Source organism: Nelumbo lutea, chromosome 1, assembly GCF_056320005.1.
Source record: "Nelumbo lutea isolate HS-2025 chromosome 1, American lotus-T2T, whole genome shotgun sequence".
NCBI lineage: Eukaryota > Viridiplantae > Streptophyta > Magnoliopsida > Proteales > Nelumbonaceae > Nelumbo > Nelumbo lutea.
The window spans coordinates 31,260,704-31,277,534 of NC_142684.1; the positions used below are offsets into that span (position 1 = coordinate 31,260,704).

General features: G+C 35.3%; 1 protein-coding gene across 10 annotated transcripts; it reads right to left on the minus strand.

The window, feature by feature from the left end:
- Positions 1–229: 229 nt before the first annotated feature.
- Positions 230–15,858, minus strand: LOC148874158 (uncharacterized). Of its 10 annotated transcripts, none has more exons than XM_088961132.1 (9): positions 15,427–15,858; positions 14,149–14,275; positions 12,759–12,850; positions 10,818–10,965; positions 3,897–4,028; positions 3,650–3,799; positions 1,095–3,476; positions 764–936; positions 230–669 (listed from the first exon to the last, which is right to left on the minus strand). In XM_088961132.1, exons 3-9 carry the CDS (start codon positions 12,806–12,808, stop codon positions 537–539), a joined length of 3,168 nt encoding a protein of 1,055 aa, XP_088817258.1. In that variant the 5' UTR covers positions 12,809–12,850; positions 14,149–14,275; positions 15,427–15,858; the 3' UTR covers positions 230–536. The 10 variants fall into 10 exon arrangements, with proteins under 10 accessions (XP_088817258.1, XP_088817250.1, XP_088817280.1 ...); XM_088961124.1 differs by having other exon boundaries at positions 12,746–12,850; XM_088961154.1 differs by lacking the exon at positions 14,149–14,275 and having other exon boundaries at positions 3,897–3,979.
- Positions 15,859–16,831: the final 973 nt, after the last annotated feature.

Below are 16,831 nucleotides of genomic sequence, written 5' to 3' on the forward strand. Positions count from 1 at the left end.
TCAAGGGGAAAAAACAAGTGGATCCCACTTAAAATTCCCATCTATTCACATCTAAGGAAAAATAGAAATAAAATAATTATTTTTGTTTAATAATCAATTATTAATAAAATAATAAATTATTAATAAAACAAAAAAAAAAAACATCTACATCTTTGAATACTACCTTAGTCCAATGCGTATGTTAAAATTGTTTGCGGTTCTAGTACTTCGAGTTCGAACATTGGACAAGTTTGTAACGACAAAATTAGTACATTTGTATTGTGTATTGATGTCAATGTTGGATAAGGTTTCACATATTGTGGTGTATAATACAATTTCCTTTCCCATGTTAAACTACAAAATTGCATGCAGACGTATCAATGCTTGGGATGGAATACATCAACAGATCCCATGCAAATCCCAGTAGCTCCAGTACTAAGATTGATTCTGTATCAAGAATCAGGTACAACTACCCACAATTAATTGTATATGTTCTAAAATTTCCCTGACCACCCAACTGAATCACCCCACCTTTCTGTCCAGTCTGCATATGCCATCTAGAATCTCAGTTTTTCCCTGGGATAAACACCATTTAGCCCAGCCCTCCGTTGCAGCTTTTGTTCTGTGTGTGTCTTCCGTATTCTCGCAGAAGGTACACTTGCCTCATCAATGTCCCCTCTGAAACTTCTCCTGTAACATGAAAAAAGGAAAAGAAAAACATTAAAGAGATCCTATTTAAATCGAACATAGCAAGACATAAGAATGGCATGGTATTAGTATATACCTGATGCGAATTAGGAATAGTGCACCAAATAATGTAATCCCACCAGCAACTGATATTAGCACCAATTTTTTGCTGGACTTCTCACTCTCTGGTCTTTCTGAACTTGTCTTGTCTTCTTTCCTTTCTAAACTTTGCACTGCTCTTATGCACATTATTCCATGTCCTTCTTTGTCCTACTTCCAACCATTGAATTGATTATATGCCATTTCAAAGGCAAAACAATGGATTAACTTACTCAACATGTCTACCCTACATGTACAAGCATTGAAAAGAAGAGTAAAATAAAGTGCTAGAATGAAGAAAAGCACATTACTGTTCCTCAAGAGCTCACCTTGTCATTATCTTTTATATAAGCATCATCATCTTCTAGATTTATACATGTTTGATCAACTGCCTGCAAATCATTGCCTATAAGATGCGAATCACCCTGATTTCTGCCAATATGTTCTAAATGTGGAAGCAGTGAGTGGCATGACTTTTCTGAAGATGATATCGATAAGGTCATGGGAACATCACCATTTTGATGGAAAGAAGGTTCATCATCAGTCAAGTTGGCTTTCCACATATCTGAGTCACTGCTATTTTGAATTTCTTGAGCAGCATGAAATTGGAAAAAGGACTTGTGAAGATCAACAGGTATCTGCATTCTTCCAATTTCCCAATTGTACTTCTCATATTGGCGCATGGGATTATTAGTCTGGCTACCTAATTCTCCCGTATCAAAACCATCACTCACAGATAGGGTGGTTTTATCCTCAGAAGCATCAAGACCTGTTTGCAGTATCATAGAACTTCGATCTGAAATGTCAACTAATAAGGGGCCTCCATTGCAATGCTGTGCATGGACCCCTGATGAATTTACTCCAGGATCACAAGATAATGCTAAACTTGACTTAATAGAACTCTCTTCACTTTCAGTTATGGTCAAACTTGTCAAGAAGCTATTTGAGACCATCCTTGCCTCCAACGAGTTTTTGCAGCCATCATCACCTTCTCCAATCCCCTGCTTTAAGAAATGGTTCAAACCATCTGCATGCAAGTTGGAACATTCCTGTCCAATTGCAACATCTGGCCATCCTTTTGAGGCATGGACCTCAACCCCGTTGCAGTAGGAAATATTATTATCATTAGGCTGTTGCAAACCACCACCATAATCAACAGTACCAAGGGGCATAGATTTACAGCTTTTTTCACTCCCTGTAGCTGTTACTGTTACTGTTGGTTCTGCATTCAGTGCCTCATGAAAGAATGATTTTGACAGACAATTGCTTGAGTCTTTTCTTGTATACACATTATTCTTTATGGTGGAACTAGATACCTTATTGATAACACCTGCCTGTTTGAAGTTTGCATCATCAAGCCAAAGAGCATCTACTGAAGCTTTAGCAGAGTCACATGCACAGTTTGGATATATGTTATGTGGTGGCACAGGTTCCAAAGGAGTAGAACTGTTACTCCCATTTGATATAGTTGCCATTTGATACCTTTTTTTAGCATCCCATCTGGTCTGAGTACCATTGGGAGGATCATATTGGCCTGACAAGATCTTGATGTGTTGGTTCCCATAAGCATCTCTTAAAACATTGGCATCTTTTAAGCTGTTGTTATGATTAGCTAGCAGGGTACTGGTGTTAACTTCTAAAACATCTGCATCAGTGTGAGACCTGTTGAAATTGACACCTTGTTGTAGAAAATGGTGTTTATCTCCAGTATAGGAGTATAATTGTGTGTCTGGAATTTGTGGGCAACTATTGGTGGAATAACCATAATCTTCAGATGCCATAGCAACTGGCAGTTTATCAGCATATGGTGTTAAACCATCCACATCAACTATGTTTGAAGTTTCATGTTCAATTTCCAGGTTCTGATGCTCCAAAATCTGGCTTTTACAATCATCTTTTGCATTGAACCGTTGTTCAAAACCTAATTTTACCACTTTACCTGGAAAACATTTCATGTAACCTGTAGCAGACAAACCAGCATCTTCAATCCCATCAGAGAAACCCCTTCCAAGCCCATATTCTGAATTTGGAATTGCAGCTCGTTCATTACAAGCTGTACCCTTATACACAATTAATGCTTCATCCTTCCCTCTACCAAACAAGCCACAATGACCATTTTCAATTTTGTGATCACTTATGTCTGAAATATCCAGTTGACAGTCAATGCTACCTTTAAATGTATTTTCACCTACAGAATCTGCTACAAATGTACCATGGTTTCCCAGGTCAAGATCTTCATGACATCCCAATGTACAATTTCCAGGAGTACTTAAGGGATGTCTTACCCCTCCCCTTTTTAAGAGCTCTTCCTTTGTGTTTAGATCAATTTGAGACTTGGTGCATGAGGGGGATAACATAATACATAGCTGAGCAGCATCTAGTTGACGGTTATCATTTATCTGGTGATCTGTTTTAGGAGAAACCATTGATTCTACCAAACCAAATTGTCTATAATGATTAAGTCTGTTTCCATCTGTCTGTTGATCCCAAATATCTGAATGAAATATGTTTTCTGAAGGGATAAAGTTCTCTGCAATTACCGAATTTCCTCCAAGAGAATTCTCTACACTTGAAATCAAGAAAGACATATTATCACATGAAGCTTTTGAGTCTGGGCTATGAAAATCAATTTCCCTAAAATTGCTTTCTGCGTCATCAGATTCTTCAGAATATGAATCAGACTGTCTGGTGTAGTTGGCACCCCAGTTTTTCTACAGTGAATACATGAAGAATTATAAACAGAACAAGAATATTGAAAAAAAATGATAGTACTCCTGTAAATATACATTGGAGATGCAGTTGATCATAGAAAATGATCCTGTCTGAAAAGATGAATCCATGTTCTTTATTTAACATGATTACAATAGTGTGGCTCAGTGCTTACCTGCCTGTGATTTACTATTGATTCCATGGATGGACTGCAACTGGCAGAACTTGAAGAGCTACACTGTGATAGCTCCAAGCTTCTGCAGATCAATCCAACCATATCAGTAGGCATCACTACTGTATAGGTAACAATATCAAAATCCGGAAACTGTCACAAGAAATCCTAGTAGAATTAGAATGATGAAAAATCTATGGGTGCATAAAGAAAATACTTGAAAATAGAATTCTTGTGTAACTTTTCTTACATTTAAATGCTTAGACCTTGCTTTCTTTGAGAGGGAGCGAATGCACAAACAAACTCTGCGAATATCCCTTTTCTCAACAACGTCTGATGGGGAGAAGAGATCAATACTAGTCAATCCCAAGATTTGACAGATCTAGATAAAGAGAAGTACTGGTTAGAAACCAACAGGCTACTTAAAATAGTTCATACAAATTTGAATCCTTTTTCTAGAAAAGGTAAAGTGTGATTATATTACTGAAGTGAAAGGGAGAAAACTCCCAATATAATGTGACTGTATAACACATGGGATATAACAAAATTCAAAAGGTATACTTGTTAAAGAAAGAGAGTTGACCGAAATGTCAATAGCTTTAGCCCAGGAGAAAATCTTGGCAGTCATATTGCAGATGATGTCATTAGATTGAGAGGACATGATTCCAAAGACTCTGTTGTTCCTTTCCATCCAGATGGTCCAAAGGACAGCAAAAGGAAGCACAAACTAAATCATGTTTTGAATGCTGGTCAAGAAACCAAAGATGGTTTGGGGGAAGGCCCAACTCAACTGTAAACCTTTTAACCAGATCATCCATCAATGAATTGGAGAATGATTGAATTAACATATTACATACTTCTGTGCTACTGAAGTAGGCAACAAATCAATATGAACATCATGAGCTGCCCCATGATAAAACCAGTTGTTTCTAAACCTCCTTGGTTCCTTCTTCCACAACCTGAGACTGGAGAAAGAAGAGGTAAGAGGGCCCCATGGAGAATTTGGTCAGAAATCCATATTAGAGTCCAATAACAATGGCTGAATTGATTATCTACATGAGTAAGGAGAATAAATTACCTAATAAAGAACATACCAAAAATCATCATATGCATCCCTTTTTTGTTTTCCATTGAAATTTCTTGATTTCATTACTAGAAAGTCTTGAGACACCACGGGCTTTTTTTATCAGTAGATATCAGGTGCACTAACTTGGTTTAAGTTGCAAATCCAGAATTGTTTTGAGAAGATTGTAAGGGAAAAAGAGAAGAAATCTGCACTTGAGGGGTGAATGTGTTGAGTCAGCAAAGGGAATAGCTTGTGGAAGGGAGTTATTCAAGCAAAATATGGCACAAGAAATGGGGGATGGGAACCAGGTCAAGCAAATCAGTTGTATGGATTTTTAGTGTGGTAAGGGATAGAAAAAAAAGCCCACAGTTTCTTTTGCAAGGAATTTAAGTTTGAAGTGGGAAGGGGAACCAAGGTTTGGTTCTGGAAGGATTGTTGTGGAAACCATCTCTTGAAGGATGGATTCCTGGAGCTATTTGTGATAGCAGTTGACAAGGAAGTGAGAGTGGCTGACTATATGCACATCTCAAATGGAGAACGTGTATGGAACTCCCTTTTCAGAAGAGCCTTGAATGATTTGAAGATAGACATAGAACCACAGAACCTTTTGGAGGCCTGCTTCAGAAGCTTTATATCATGCAAATAGATCCTAGCATAGAAGATAGAAGACAGTGGTTGGAAGAAAAGTCTTGTCATTTTACTTTGAAGTCCTTTTACAACAAGTTGACCAGGGAAGAAGAGCAGAGTTTCCTATGGGTATAATCTGGTGCAAATACTTACCTTCAAAGGTAGCTTTTTGCCTGGTCTGCCTACTTAAACAAGATCCTCACTAAGGACAACCTGTAAAATAGAGGAGTGGGGATTGATTCAGAAGATTGTGTCCTATGCAACAGGGTGGAATAATCTGCAAATCACTTGTTCTTGCATTGCAACTTCACTTATAACATCTAGATGAAAGTGTTCAAGCTTTTTTTTTCAATGGATGCTGCCCAGCATCTGTAGAAGACTTTGTAAAAGGGTGATGGATCCAGTGCCTGAGCAACTGAGCAAGAAAGGAAGAGCCAATTGGAAAATAATTCCAAGAGAAGTGTTTTGGGCTGTATGGCAGGAAAGGGATTTAAGGGTTTTTCAGAACAATGGTTGACAAAATGATGAAGTGTGGCAGAAAATAGTGGGCAAACTGTTTTCCTGGTCAACAGCTCAGTTAAGATTGGACAGATCAAATTATATCTCTTTTTGATTGTGGCAATCTTTTTGTAAACACAGAAGGGATAGTGGTCTAATGTTCTTGTTTTGTATTTTCCTGTTGTACAGCCACTAGTTGTATAGGGGCTTTTCTATTTTAATGAAATTATACTTTACCTCTTCTCAAAAAAAAGTGTTGAATATTTTTTTATGTTGGGGTTAAATACTTAACCCCCATCCAGTATCTGACAGTTACCTGGTTATACCCCCAACTTTTCTGACAATCCAAAAACTACCCTTGTCAGAAAAATGTTTTATTGTTGACAGATTTTGCAAAATGATATTTTACCCTGAGAAGAGTTAAATGTGAAAATGAGTCATGTGATCCATCCCTCACATCCGATCAGTGAAAACCACCATTGCCACAACTCCAGTTGAAATCAAACCACCACCATTGCAACTCCAATGGAAATCAAGCACTGCACAATGGATTTTAGGATCATGGGTTTCAATAACCCTTTATTCTCGAGGAAGCAAGAAATTAAATTTTCAGCATCAAAAGCACTGTGGCAGAAAAACTAAATTTGGGCTGGAACAGGAAAAGTATGTTCAGGAACTGTGCAGGAGACATATGGAAGGAAAGAAATAGAAGAATTTTTTAAGACAAATATTGGAATCTGGACAAGATAGTGGCAGCTGTCAGCAATTCAGTTGTAGACTGGGTTCTGTTAGACTATGTTTTTTCTCTTTTTAACGAAATTACATCTTACCATAAAAAAAATGGTGAAGATTTGTCCAGTTTGTCAGAGTTTATTGCAGCAATGGTGAATGCACACATTGATAGTTGTCTTGATCAAGCATTAGGGAAGAATGTAGGCAAATGATAATGATAGTAACAGAAAAGTTGAAGATGAGAATACTAAAGAAGAGATCTATTATGGAGATCTTTTCCATAACCCTGCAAATTAAAAAGGCAGAGCTTAAAGGTGATGGATAAACTGGAGGTCTGAAAAAGATTTGGATTCTAAGAAATTCGTGGAAGCATTGGATATGAAGATATCATTGTGATGCGTATAAGAAAGCAGAAAGCAATAGAGCAAGCATTACTTTTGCGAGAAGCTGAGGTTGAAGAACAAGAAAATGAAGAAAAAAAATGATTCTAGAGCTATTGATCCAACAAAAATGTCCAGCAGGGACCTAAGAAGGTATGCAATTTTTTAAACTTTTTTGTTTCTTATTTTGGCTTTTTGGTTGCCCAGCTGGCATTTGTCACTTGTTGCCAACCAGTGAGCCCCATGTACAATTGCTTGAGTTGTTCATAGAATTTAGACATTGCTAGTTTAAAGCAAAGACTTGATTTATTTGCCTTTTGGTAGAGCATTTATAGTGAAATTTTTTAAGGGTATAAATCTATATGACTGATCAGCACAGTTTTTGTCGTTAGAATGGAACAAAATACAATGAAAGAATCAGGAAGATTTGATTTCAATGAAAACTAAAATGGGATGGGGTACTTGTCTCAAGGCTCTTCATGGATTTTGACAGTTACTGTCCTGTTCTAGATGACCAGTTTTCAGTTTTATCAATGGATTTGAACTCAGTTACTGCTAGGCTCATTGTGTCGCTTGTGCTTAATTGGAGATAAACCCTTTTGACTTCTGCTCTCACTACATTCACACTTGGTGCAAGCTATTTCAGCTTGATTATCAACACAGGGCAAAGATTAGACAAATCTTATGCCAAAGCTAGTTAATTGCAGCTAGACTAGTAATAAGAATAGTCACAGCATTCTCAGCCCAAGAACACTTAGGCCATGTTTGGTTCACTGCTCTGGGCTTCATTCTTGTTCATTCTAAGCAAGAATGAATAGCATTAGAGTGTTTGGTTACAAAATTCTTGCCACGAGTCACATTCTTTTTAGAATGAAAAATCAGCCCCATAGCACAAAAATTGAGTAGCCTGCACTGCAGCATGAAAAATAATCATGCCCCATCTTGCTCATTTTTATTCTTTGAAGAAAACTTGCCTACAAAACTGTTGCCATAGATATTTACTTTTACAAAAGCACTTTTACATGAAAGCAATTTATGAAAGCATCTTTATAAAAGTATTTTTACATGAAAGCACTTTTATAAAAGTAAATTTATGAAAAGTACTCTTACGAAAGCATTTTTGCATTAAAGCACTTTCATAAAAACACTTTTACAAAAGCACTTTTATAAAAGTACTTTTACTAAAGCGCTTTTATGAAAGTACTTTTATGAAAGTATAAAAGCACTTTTACGAAAGTATTTTTACCAAAGCACTTTTACGAAAGTACTTTTACTAAAGCGCTTTTACGAAAGTACTTTTATGAAAGTATAAAAGCACTTTTACGAAAGTATTTTTACCAAAGCACTTTTACGAAAGTACTTTTACCAAAGAACTTTTAGGGAAATACTTTTTTTTTGAAGAATGAAAAGGTGCAGCATAGGACACTTGTCAGTTTGAAAAAAATTCATTTTTAGGAAAAAAGTATTTGGTTCATAGCAATATTTTCTCATTCTGCCTATTTTTACCCATTCTTGTTTTAGAATTTCATCTTGGGTAAGAATGAGAAAGAATAAGAATTGAACCAAATATGGCCTTAGTCTCTTCCTATCAAATCCTATCAAAGCCAAAGACAGCTCCATAGAGCTGGTTGAATGGCATGTGTATAAGTAATAACAGTACATGTTTCAATGCATGCCTATGAACTGAGCTTTTGAAATATATGCTTAGTGGTTTCAAATGGAGGAAGTGCGATTCCAACTATAAAACTGACATGGTTGGTCATCATTGATAGATGATTCCAATATCTGAAAGCTGATGGACATAGTAGCAGCAAAGAATAAAAAGAAAAACAAACAAAAACAGGGCAAACTCTTTGCTCCCTTTCTTTCTTCTATTTCTTTTTCTTCTCTATCTTCTGTTTTCTCTGCACACCATGTATAGAACTTGTACAATTACAAAATCTAAAACAGTCGTGCCCATGCCATATGCACATGGATGTGTAACAACTACAGCTATTAATAACCCAACATGGATGCTGAAGACCATTTTGTGCATTGCATACCTACCAGTGGAAACATAATTATGTAGTATACTAGTAATTGTTTTCATTTATTTATAAACTGTTACTTATTTATTATTTATCTACAATAGTAACTCTTTACTCTTCAGTATGAATATAGAACATCGCTATCAAACCTACAAATGTTGACCTACACAGGAGTTCACAACAATGTTTTAAAATGCGGAGGCGTGACACGAGGCGTGAGGCGTAGTTCAGAACGCAAGAGGCGTAAGCCTCCCGAACACAAGGAGGCATAAGCCTCCTTAAGAGGAGGGGGGTTAGGAAAAGGAAGGGGGGATTTCACTTTTCTTTATTTTTAATAAAAATCTTTTATATTAAGAACAATAAAGATGCATAACATTCCTTCCCCTTATCTTTTCTTCCCCTCACTTTCCTTTTCTTTTCTTTCCTTTTCTCTTTTTTTCTCCTCTTTCTTTTTCTTTCCCCTCCCTTTCTTTTCCTTTCCTTTCCTTTCCTTTTTTTTTTCTTTTTTCTTTTTTTCTGTCTTTTTATATAAGCTGTGCATGAGGCACATGAGGCATATGCCTCTAGCACGCCTCATGAAAAAAGCACATGAGGCGTACGCCTCAGAGGTGTCAGTGCCTCTGGCATACACCTCAGGGCGTTTTTGAGAGCACCTCGCCTGGAGACGCGCCTCCAGGCATACGCCTCCCACGCCTTTTAAAACACTGGTTCACAATTCTCTCTCCAATTTAAATGAACTCCTTTTACATGTATCTCATAAAAGCTACATTTTAACAATACATTCATTATCAAATAAGATATCTTTTTTATAATTTATAGTTGTTATTGGAACATGGGATAACTCATGTGTGAATCTGTGTCCATGCAAGTATCCATATGTGTCTGTGGTTAGAGATTAAAACTGCATCCCCAGCTTTATGTGCAGTCAGGTGTGGAGCTATGATACTCAGATATACATGCCTAGCATACCACTGTTGGATACCATACTTGTAGGATACAATACCAGATATTGCATATATTAACAAATTATACTATAGAATGATCTGAACATCTTAGGAATTTAATTAAACTTGACAAGATATGTCTTCTGAAATGAAATTTAGCTCCTAAAATTAGATATAAATGCATGATATAAGTACATTAAATATGATACCCTTACTTGTATCTGTGTACAGGATTTTAGGAAACGGAGAGTTGAATCCCTGTTTCCATATCCATGTCCATGTCTGTATCTGTATTTAGGCATCATAAATTTGGAAAAATATATCTCCAAAAGAGTGGAGTCAAGGTTCTGTAGTGGCAGTGGCATCATATTTTGGACATTCTTCTAAGTCACAGACCATGTTATAGCCTTATTGGTACTCACTACTCCCACTAAACCTTTTAAGAAGCCATTCTTCTCTAATTCCCCCATCTGAAGCTGCATTAATTTCTCTTTCACTTCATTCCACTAGGGCATCAAGTCAGGGATCATGATAACTAAAATATGTTATCTTCTAAAACTAGAATTAGTATCTTCTTTACCAGTTAACTTGTAAATGTTATTTCTTGTGTGTGGTTTAGACATTTCATATATCTTAAGAGTAATTGCATCTATGTGGTATTATCATTATTTAAGTGCAAACTTTTGTGCCTACTGGTTGTTTTGATTAATTTTTATTTTTTAAGTTAGAACATAATAGAATGAGCTTGCAAATTGCAATACAGAATTATGTGTCAAAGAGCAGTACATACAAGGACTTTGCACTAAATTCAACACATCAATGTACTGAATGAAATAACCCATACTCATCAATAGATTTACCAATAAGATGCCATAAGTTTTACTTAATTGAGCTCACCTTCAAAAATGAGTCAACTTTGGAATAAGGCATGTACCTCCCTCTGCCCTTCCCATAAGCAATTGGTTCATATATATACGCTTTTGAATATCTTAGCTCCATACACTTAGTCAATAGCATTTTCCATATCACCTTAGACACTTGAAACCTAAACAAATAAGAAAACGAGATTTAACCAATGATTATGGACAGATTTCAGGATATACAACCCTCAGCCCTCATATATGTATGACAGACCTTCGCATATCATTTTTTTTTCTGAGAAAAGTTAACATCCATTTCAAATCAAAAGGGGGGTATATCAAAATATGTACAGCTAAACAAAGGAACAAAACCCACCTGAGGAAATACTAAGTGCAAAGAATTAGCACTATACAAAAAATCCCTACCCACCCCTGATTTTGCTAAAGCATCAGCAATGTATTATTTTTTCTGGTAATAAGCATCAGCCATGTGATTCATTCGTAGAGGCAGCCCATCACAAGGTCCCCTTTACTATTGAACATACCTCAACCTGCAAAGCTAGTGTTTTAGATTCATCTTTTAAATGCAGTCGATGATACCTGACTGATTTTTTTCTCTATATTATGCTTATGGTGAGTGATTTACATAAACCCTTTAATGACTCCAAGTTCCCATTGAGTGATATTAGGTTTTCTTTCTCTTCTTTCTTTCTCTATCTTCTCTCTAGTTCTACAAACAACCATTACAACCTCTAACAGCCAATAAATTCTTCACCAAATGAGTTCATTCAACATTCTCAGAGGACTAATATTGATCTAAATACGCTTTCTCATCAAGCACCCTTTGGAAAGTGGCAACTTTCATAGGTAATGTATGGAAATTTAAATTTAAATCATCCAACCAAATTTTATCAACAATTGATAATTTAAATTTTAACATAGAAAGTATCCCCATTATATTCCTATCCCACTGCATGGCATATGGTATTTGGTGGACCATCTCCTTGTGCACTGAGATTTTTCTAGAGCAGTGTCAGTAGATCTTTGGCCCACCTTGTGTTGTCATGGCTCAGTGTGATTGGTGCATGGTTAGCAGTGTGAGGTCCAGACCAACAGTTATCATATATTATAAAAATGGTCCTTTTGGAATTTCTTGGTGTCTTTAGAAAACATATGGTAGAATAACATTAAATAATTGAGCAATTTCATGTTATATGGTGATAGAAAAGGCAAAACAGCATTTCTGTTTTGGGTCCTTATCTCTTGAAAATTCCATTGATCTTTTTCTTCTTATTTGTAGGCAAATTGAGATTCAATTCCTTATGGTCCTTAGCGACTTTATAAAGTTGATAAATAGCAGATATTGCTCAAGTTTAGCTTTTGTCTCTTCTGGATGGATTTTATAGCTTTGGCTTTTTGTCTTTTGCTTGTCAATGGTTTCTCAGCTTGTCAAAAGACAAGAGATGAAAAGTCGGTTCATGTGTTCAGTGTGTACAGATGCAAAACATCACATACTACAAGAAATTAAAGTTTAACATAACTGTGCTTTATATATATATTGACAAAGCAAATGCAGCATATATTTTAAGTGCCACTCTAAATGATCTGTCAGAAAAAAAAAAAAAAAGTTGGTATAATAATGAAGAATGGAACAAGATAGTCTTATTGTTGAAATAGACATGGTTCCAATGGCTGAGCATTTCTTGTGAGTGAATGGAAACAACCTTAGAGAGACCAATCATATGACCTAAGGGCAGTTCAATGCACGATGCTCCCGCCAATGTGGGGTCTGGGGAGGGACAGATGTACACAGCCTTACCCATGCACATACAGAGAGGCTGTTTCCAATTATATGAACTATTTCCATTTATTTCCCAAAAAGCCAAAGAGTTCAAGCAGAAGATGTATTTCACATTTATTTCCATTGTCTATGTGACAAGTCTAAGAAAAAAATCCATAGGAAACCTGAAGGGCATACAATAATTCCCCATCAGCAAGTAAATCAGCAATGGTTGTCTCATCATCCATTCTTGTATGTAAGACTTCTCCAAGCCATATTCTTGTTTGAGTCTGCACAGTGAACAAGCCAAACAGTAGAAATGTAAATAAAACTGTAGCTAATAATCACATTTAACATAACAATATTATTATAATGTCAGACAGTATAATTTAGTCAAACCACTTTCATGCTAGAAAAATTGTGTCTTAATTGATAAATCATTATAACCCAATTTGTTGGACTCAAATTTTACCAGATCTTCAGTTTCTAGCCTGAAGACAGTAATAGAAAGGAAATGCCAACAGAAAGGTTTAATAGGACAATACATTCTAAAGGAGGAATTTACTTAGAAGGTATCAAAGCAGCAGTTCTAGAAATATATTGCAATGCCCTTTTACCACCCTAAAGAAAAGAAAAGAAAAGAAAATATGCCTCCTGCAAGTCTTCTCTTAACCTTTGAACCTCTCTAAGAATAGGGGTGCAAATGGATCGGATCATGATCCAATCCTAAGTCCGATCCTATATTGTTGGATTTGGATATCCCTGTTTCGGAATTTCGGATAAGATTTGGATCACCCCATATCCAATCCTATATATATATATATATATATATATAATATGTATATATGATATTTATTTATTTATAAATACGTTATTTATATTGCATTTTTTAAATTTTTATATTATTTATTTTTTATAAAAACATGTATATATATTGATGAAAATAGTTGAAAAAATACTTGTATTTTTGTTTTTCTTTATTTAAACAGTTATATTTTCTTTTATCCGATCATATATATATATATATATATATATATATATATATGATATTTATTTATTTATAAATACGTTATTTATATTGCATTTTTGTAAATTTTTATTATATTTATTTTTTATAAAAACATGTATATATATATATATATATATTGATGAAAATAGTTGAAAAAAAACTTGTACTTTTGTTTTTCTTTATTTAAACAGTTATATTTTCTTTTATTTTTAATAATTTGTTGATTTTTTTTAAATTAATTCAGATCAGATTTGGATATCCAATATCTTAATCAGATTCAAATTCAAATCAGTATTTATGAAATCTGATTGGATCAGACCTACAGTGTTTCAGATCGGATTCGAATATACCCTGATTTGGATCCGATCCGATCCGTTTGCATCCCTATCTAATAATATGTTTCATCATTGAATCATATTCTCAGTTTACATTTCCTCGCAACTCCCTCCAGAAATCTCTCTTCTTTTAAGTAGTTCCCTGAAAATTCAAATGTAGTGTAGTGACGAGTGCTGACTCCACCCAAATGGCTAGGAAAAGTTGTGCATGCAAGGCTTGTAAGGCATATTTTGCATGTCTTACATGTTCATTGTCATGGAGTTGCAATCATGACCTAGGAAAACCCAGTGGACTTGATCAAAATTAGGTCATTCCAACAGAGCATGACAGGAAGCCGCATATCTTCTCAAAAAGGGAGCAAAGTAGAGTTCTGAAATCCCAGAACAGATTTTTTTTATCAGAAACAAATATGAAGTTTTATTAAGTTTAAACAGAACTATACATTTGTACAGAAAGAGGACATAAACAAGCTATCCCTCCCCACATAGAAATTTGCAAGTTGCAACTTTGCCCAAACCAATTGATTTCTATTTCACCCCTTTCTTAGTTAAATTGTCAGACCAGTTAACCATTCTTGGAACCCATTGAGCATTCATCAGTATATTCATTGTTACTTTGTTAGCCACTTAAACTTCTTCATCTCATTTCCATACGCCCTAGATTTTGTACATTCGTCTACCATGCTATTTGTACCACTTGCAAAGCTGCCAATAGTTCAGCCCTCATAGTCTCCTTCCCCAATCCCAGAACAGTTTCCCAAATGCTCAAATGTAGAGAAGGCCCAAAAGATCCTTAAGAAGCGAGGCAAAGTGAAAATTATAAATAAAATTAATGCAGCAAATTAATGGACTTCAATTTAAAGATATCAAACTAGTTAATGATACTGTCTTCTTCTTTCTTTCATGTGGATGCTAACTTCTGATTAAGCATGTCTTGATTTTATCTTCATAGATGACCCACTCTTGGAATTATGTCTATGTAAACTAAATGGATTAATACCTTTTAACTTAATCTAACATAATTTCCACTTTTAGAACCAACAAAGCACCTGGTTTTTCTATGCAGTCTAAGTAGAGAAACTTGGAGTTGGACAAAGTCCAAGCTTAGTTGCATCCAAAGGATGGTATTATGATGTTGCTTGCATGAATCCGTCATCATCAGAAAACATTCATTGAACTCATCCTCTACCACTCTAGGTTTATATTTTTGATATCCAACTCTTTTCACTATAATAGACTTGGGTATTCAGCTTCAGAAATTTTAGTAGATTCCAAATCTACCCAATTCTTCATCCACATCCTTAATTAATACATTATCTTCACTCAGATCAAACAATATCTTCAACACTCACCCAAAAGATAAATTTGTTCTTTCATAACAGAACAAGAACAAATGTTGAACGAAAAGCAACGGATTCTAAACTCTACCATTGCATACCACTGACACCCAGATTTCATTCAAACTAAATCCCTAAAAGAATAACAAATCAGATAAAGGAGGATGAAGAGGAGAGAAAAGTACCTGCAAGAACACATCGTCGAGTTCACGGAAGTTTAACTCAGTTGAAGACAGAGAAGAACCAGTAGACATCCTGAAAACTTTCGGCGAATCAGCTCTCGCCACTACTGGTCCCATGGCCACGACCCACAACACAATTCCCCCTCAAAACTTCTGATTTCCGGCCAACAGTGCAAAAGAACAAAAAAGAAAACAACCCGATAAATTTTTACCCTGCTCTTGTCTTATGTTACTCGTCTTGCGTGCCTTCCTATTTTACTATTTCTTATGTCGCTCCTTTTATCTGTAATTTTTGTCTTGCTGGTTTCCTTGAATGCGGAAGACTTGGCGTAGATTCTGAAACCTTTTATCCGGTTCTTTTCCTTCTACTACATAAGCAAGCCCACAGGTCTCTCTCTCTCTCTCGCTCGCTCGCTTTGTCTTTGAAATTTGAATTTCACGTGAATCTTCACTATTAAATTGTAACAGATTGGGGCCCACAAGAAAGGGACTCCTGAGTATTCTGACTGTGTTAAGATGGAAAATCTAGACCGTTCATCTCGTAGTGCAGTACATTTGTCCACGTTGACCCATATCCTAGCCTTGTGGTTACAGGATTTTTGGTGGGTGTTGGGGTGTATAAATTGCCTGTGAGTCGCACTTAAAGAGTTCGGTTGAAAATTTGATGCACATAAGGTTCTAAACAAAGCTGGTTGAGTGAATTATGGCATGTGGTCGGTTTAAGGCCTCATAGTGTTATGGGGCTGACATTAATGGATGTTTTTTTAGTGTGGATGAGAAATTGGGTGGTACACAATATTATTATTGTAGAGATCAATCCACACTACACCACAGTTTATAGTTGTTCTGAATTATGAACATACTATGTGGACTGGATTAGTCCATACCCACAGTACTGTTATTTAGGTATAGTGTAGATTGATCCACACCACATCTTTTGATTCCACGTATCCCATATATAATTTATGAATGATCTACACAATTGATCAAAAATATCTAATTTTGACATTTTATATGATAAATAAATTGAAAAAGACATCAATAAATTAATATTAACCAATAAATATTAATTTTAATAAAAATAAAAAAATAATTAAAAACTAAAAAGTATTATTTTATTCATAAAAATGATAAAACATTAATATTTAAATAAATAAAAAAGAGTGTAAAAGGAGCACTGCAAGCTAGAATTAACATTAAAAATCATTATTTTATTGATAAAATATTAAATAATTAAAATTAAAAATTATTATTTTAAAATTTAAAAACTAACAAAAGAAAATATGTGGAGGAGATGTATTGTATAAAAATAGAGTGTGAAAATATTGTGGACTAACCACATCCACGAGATATATGTTTTGTGTTGTAAATGGTGATGGCCTACAATATATTATGGACCAATCCCGTC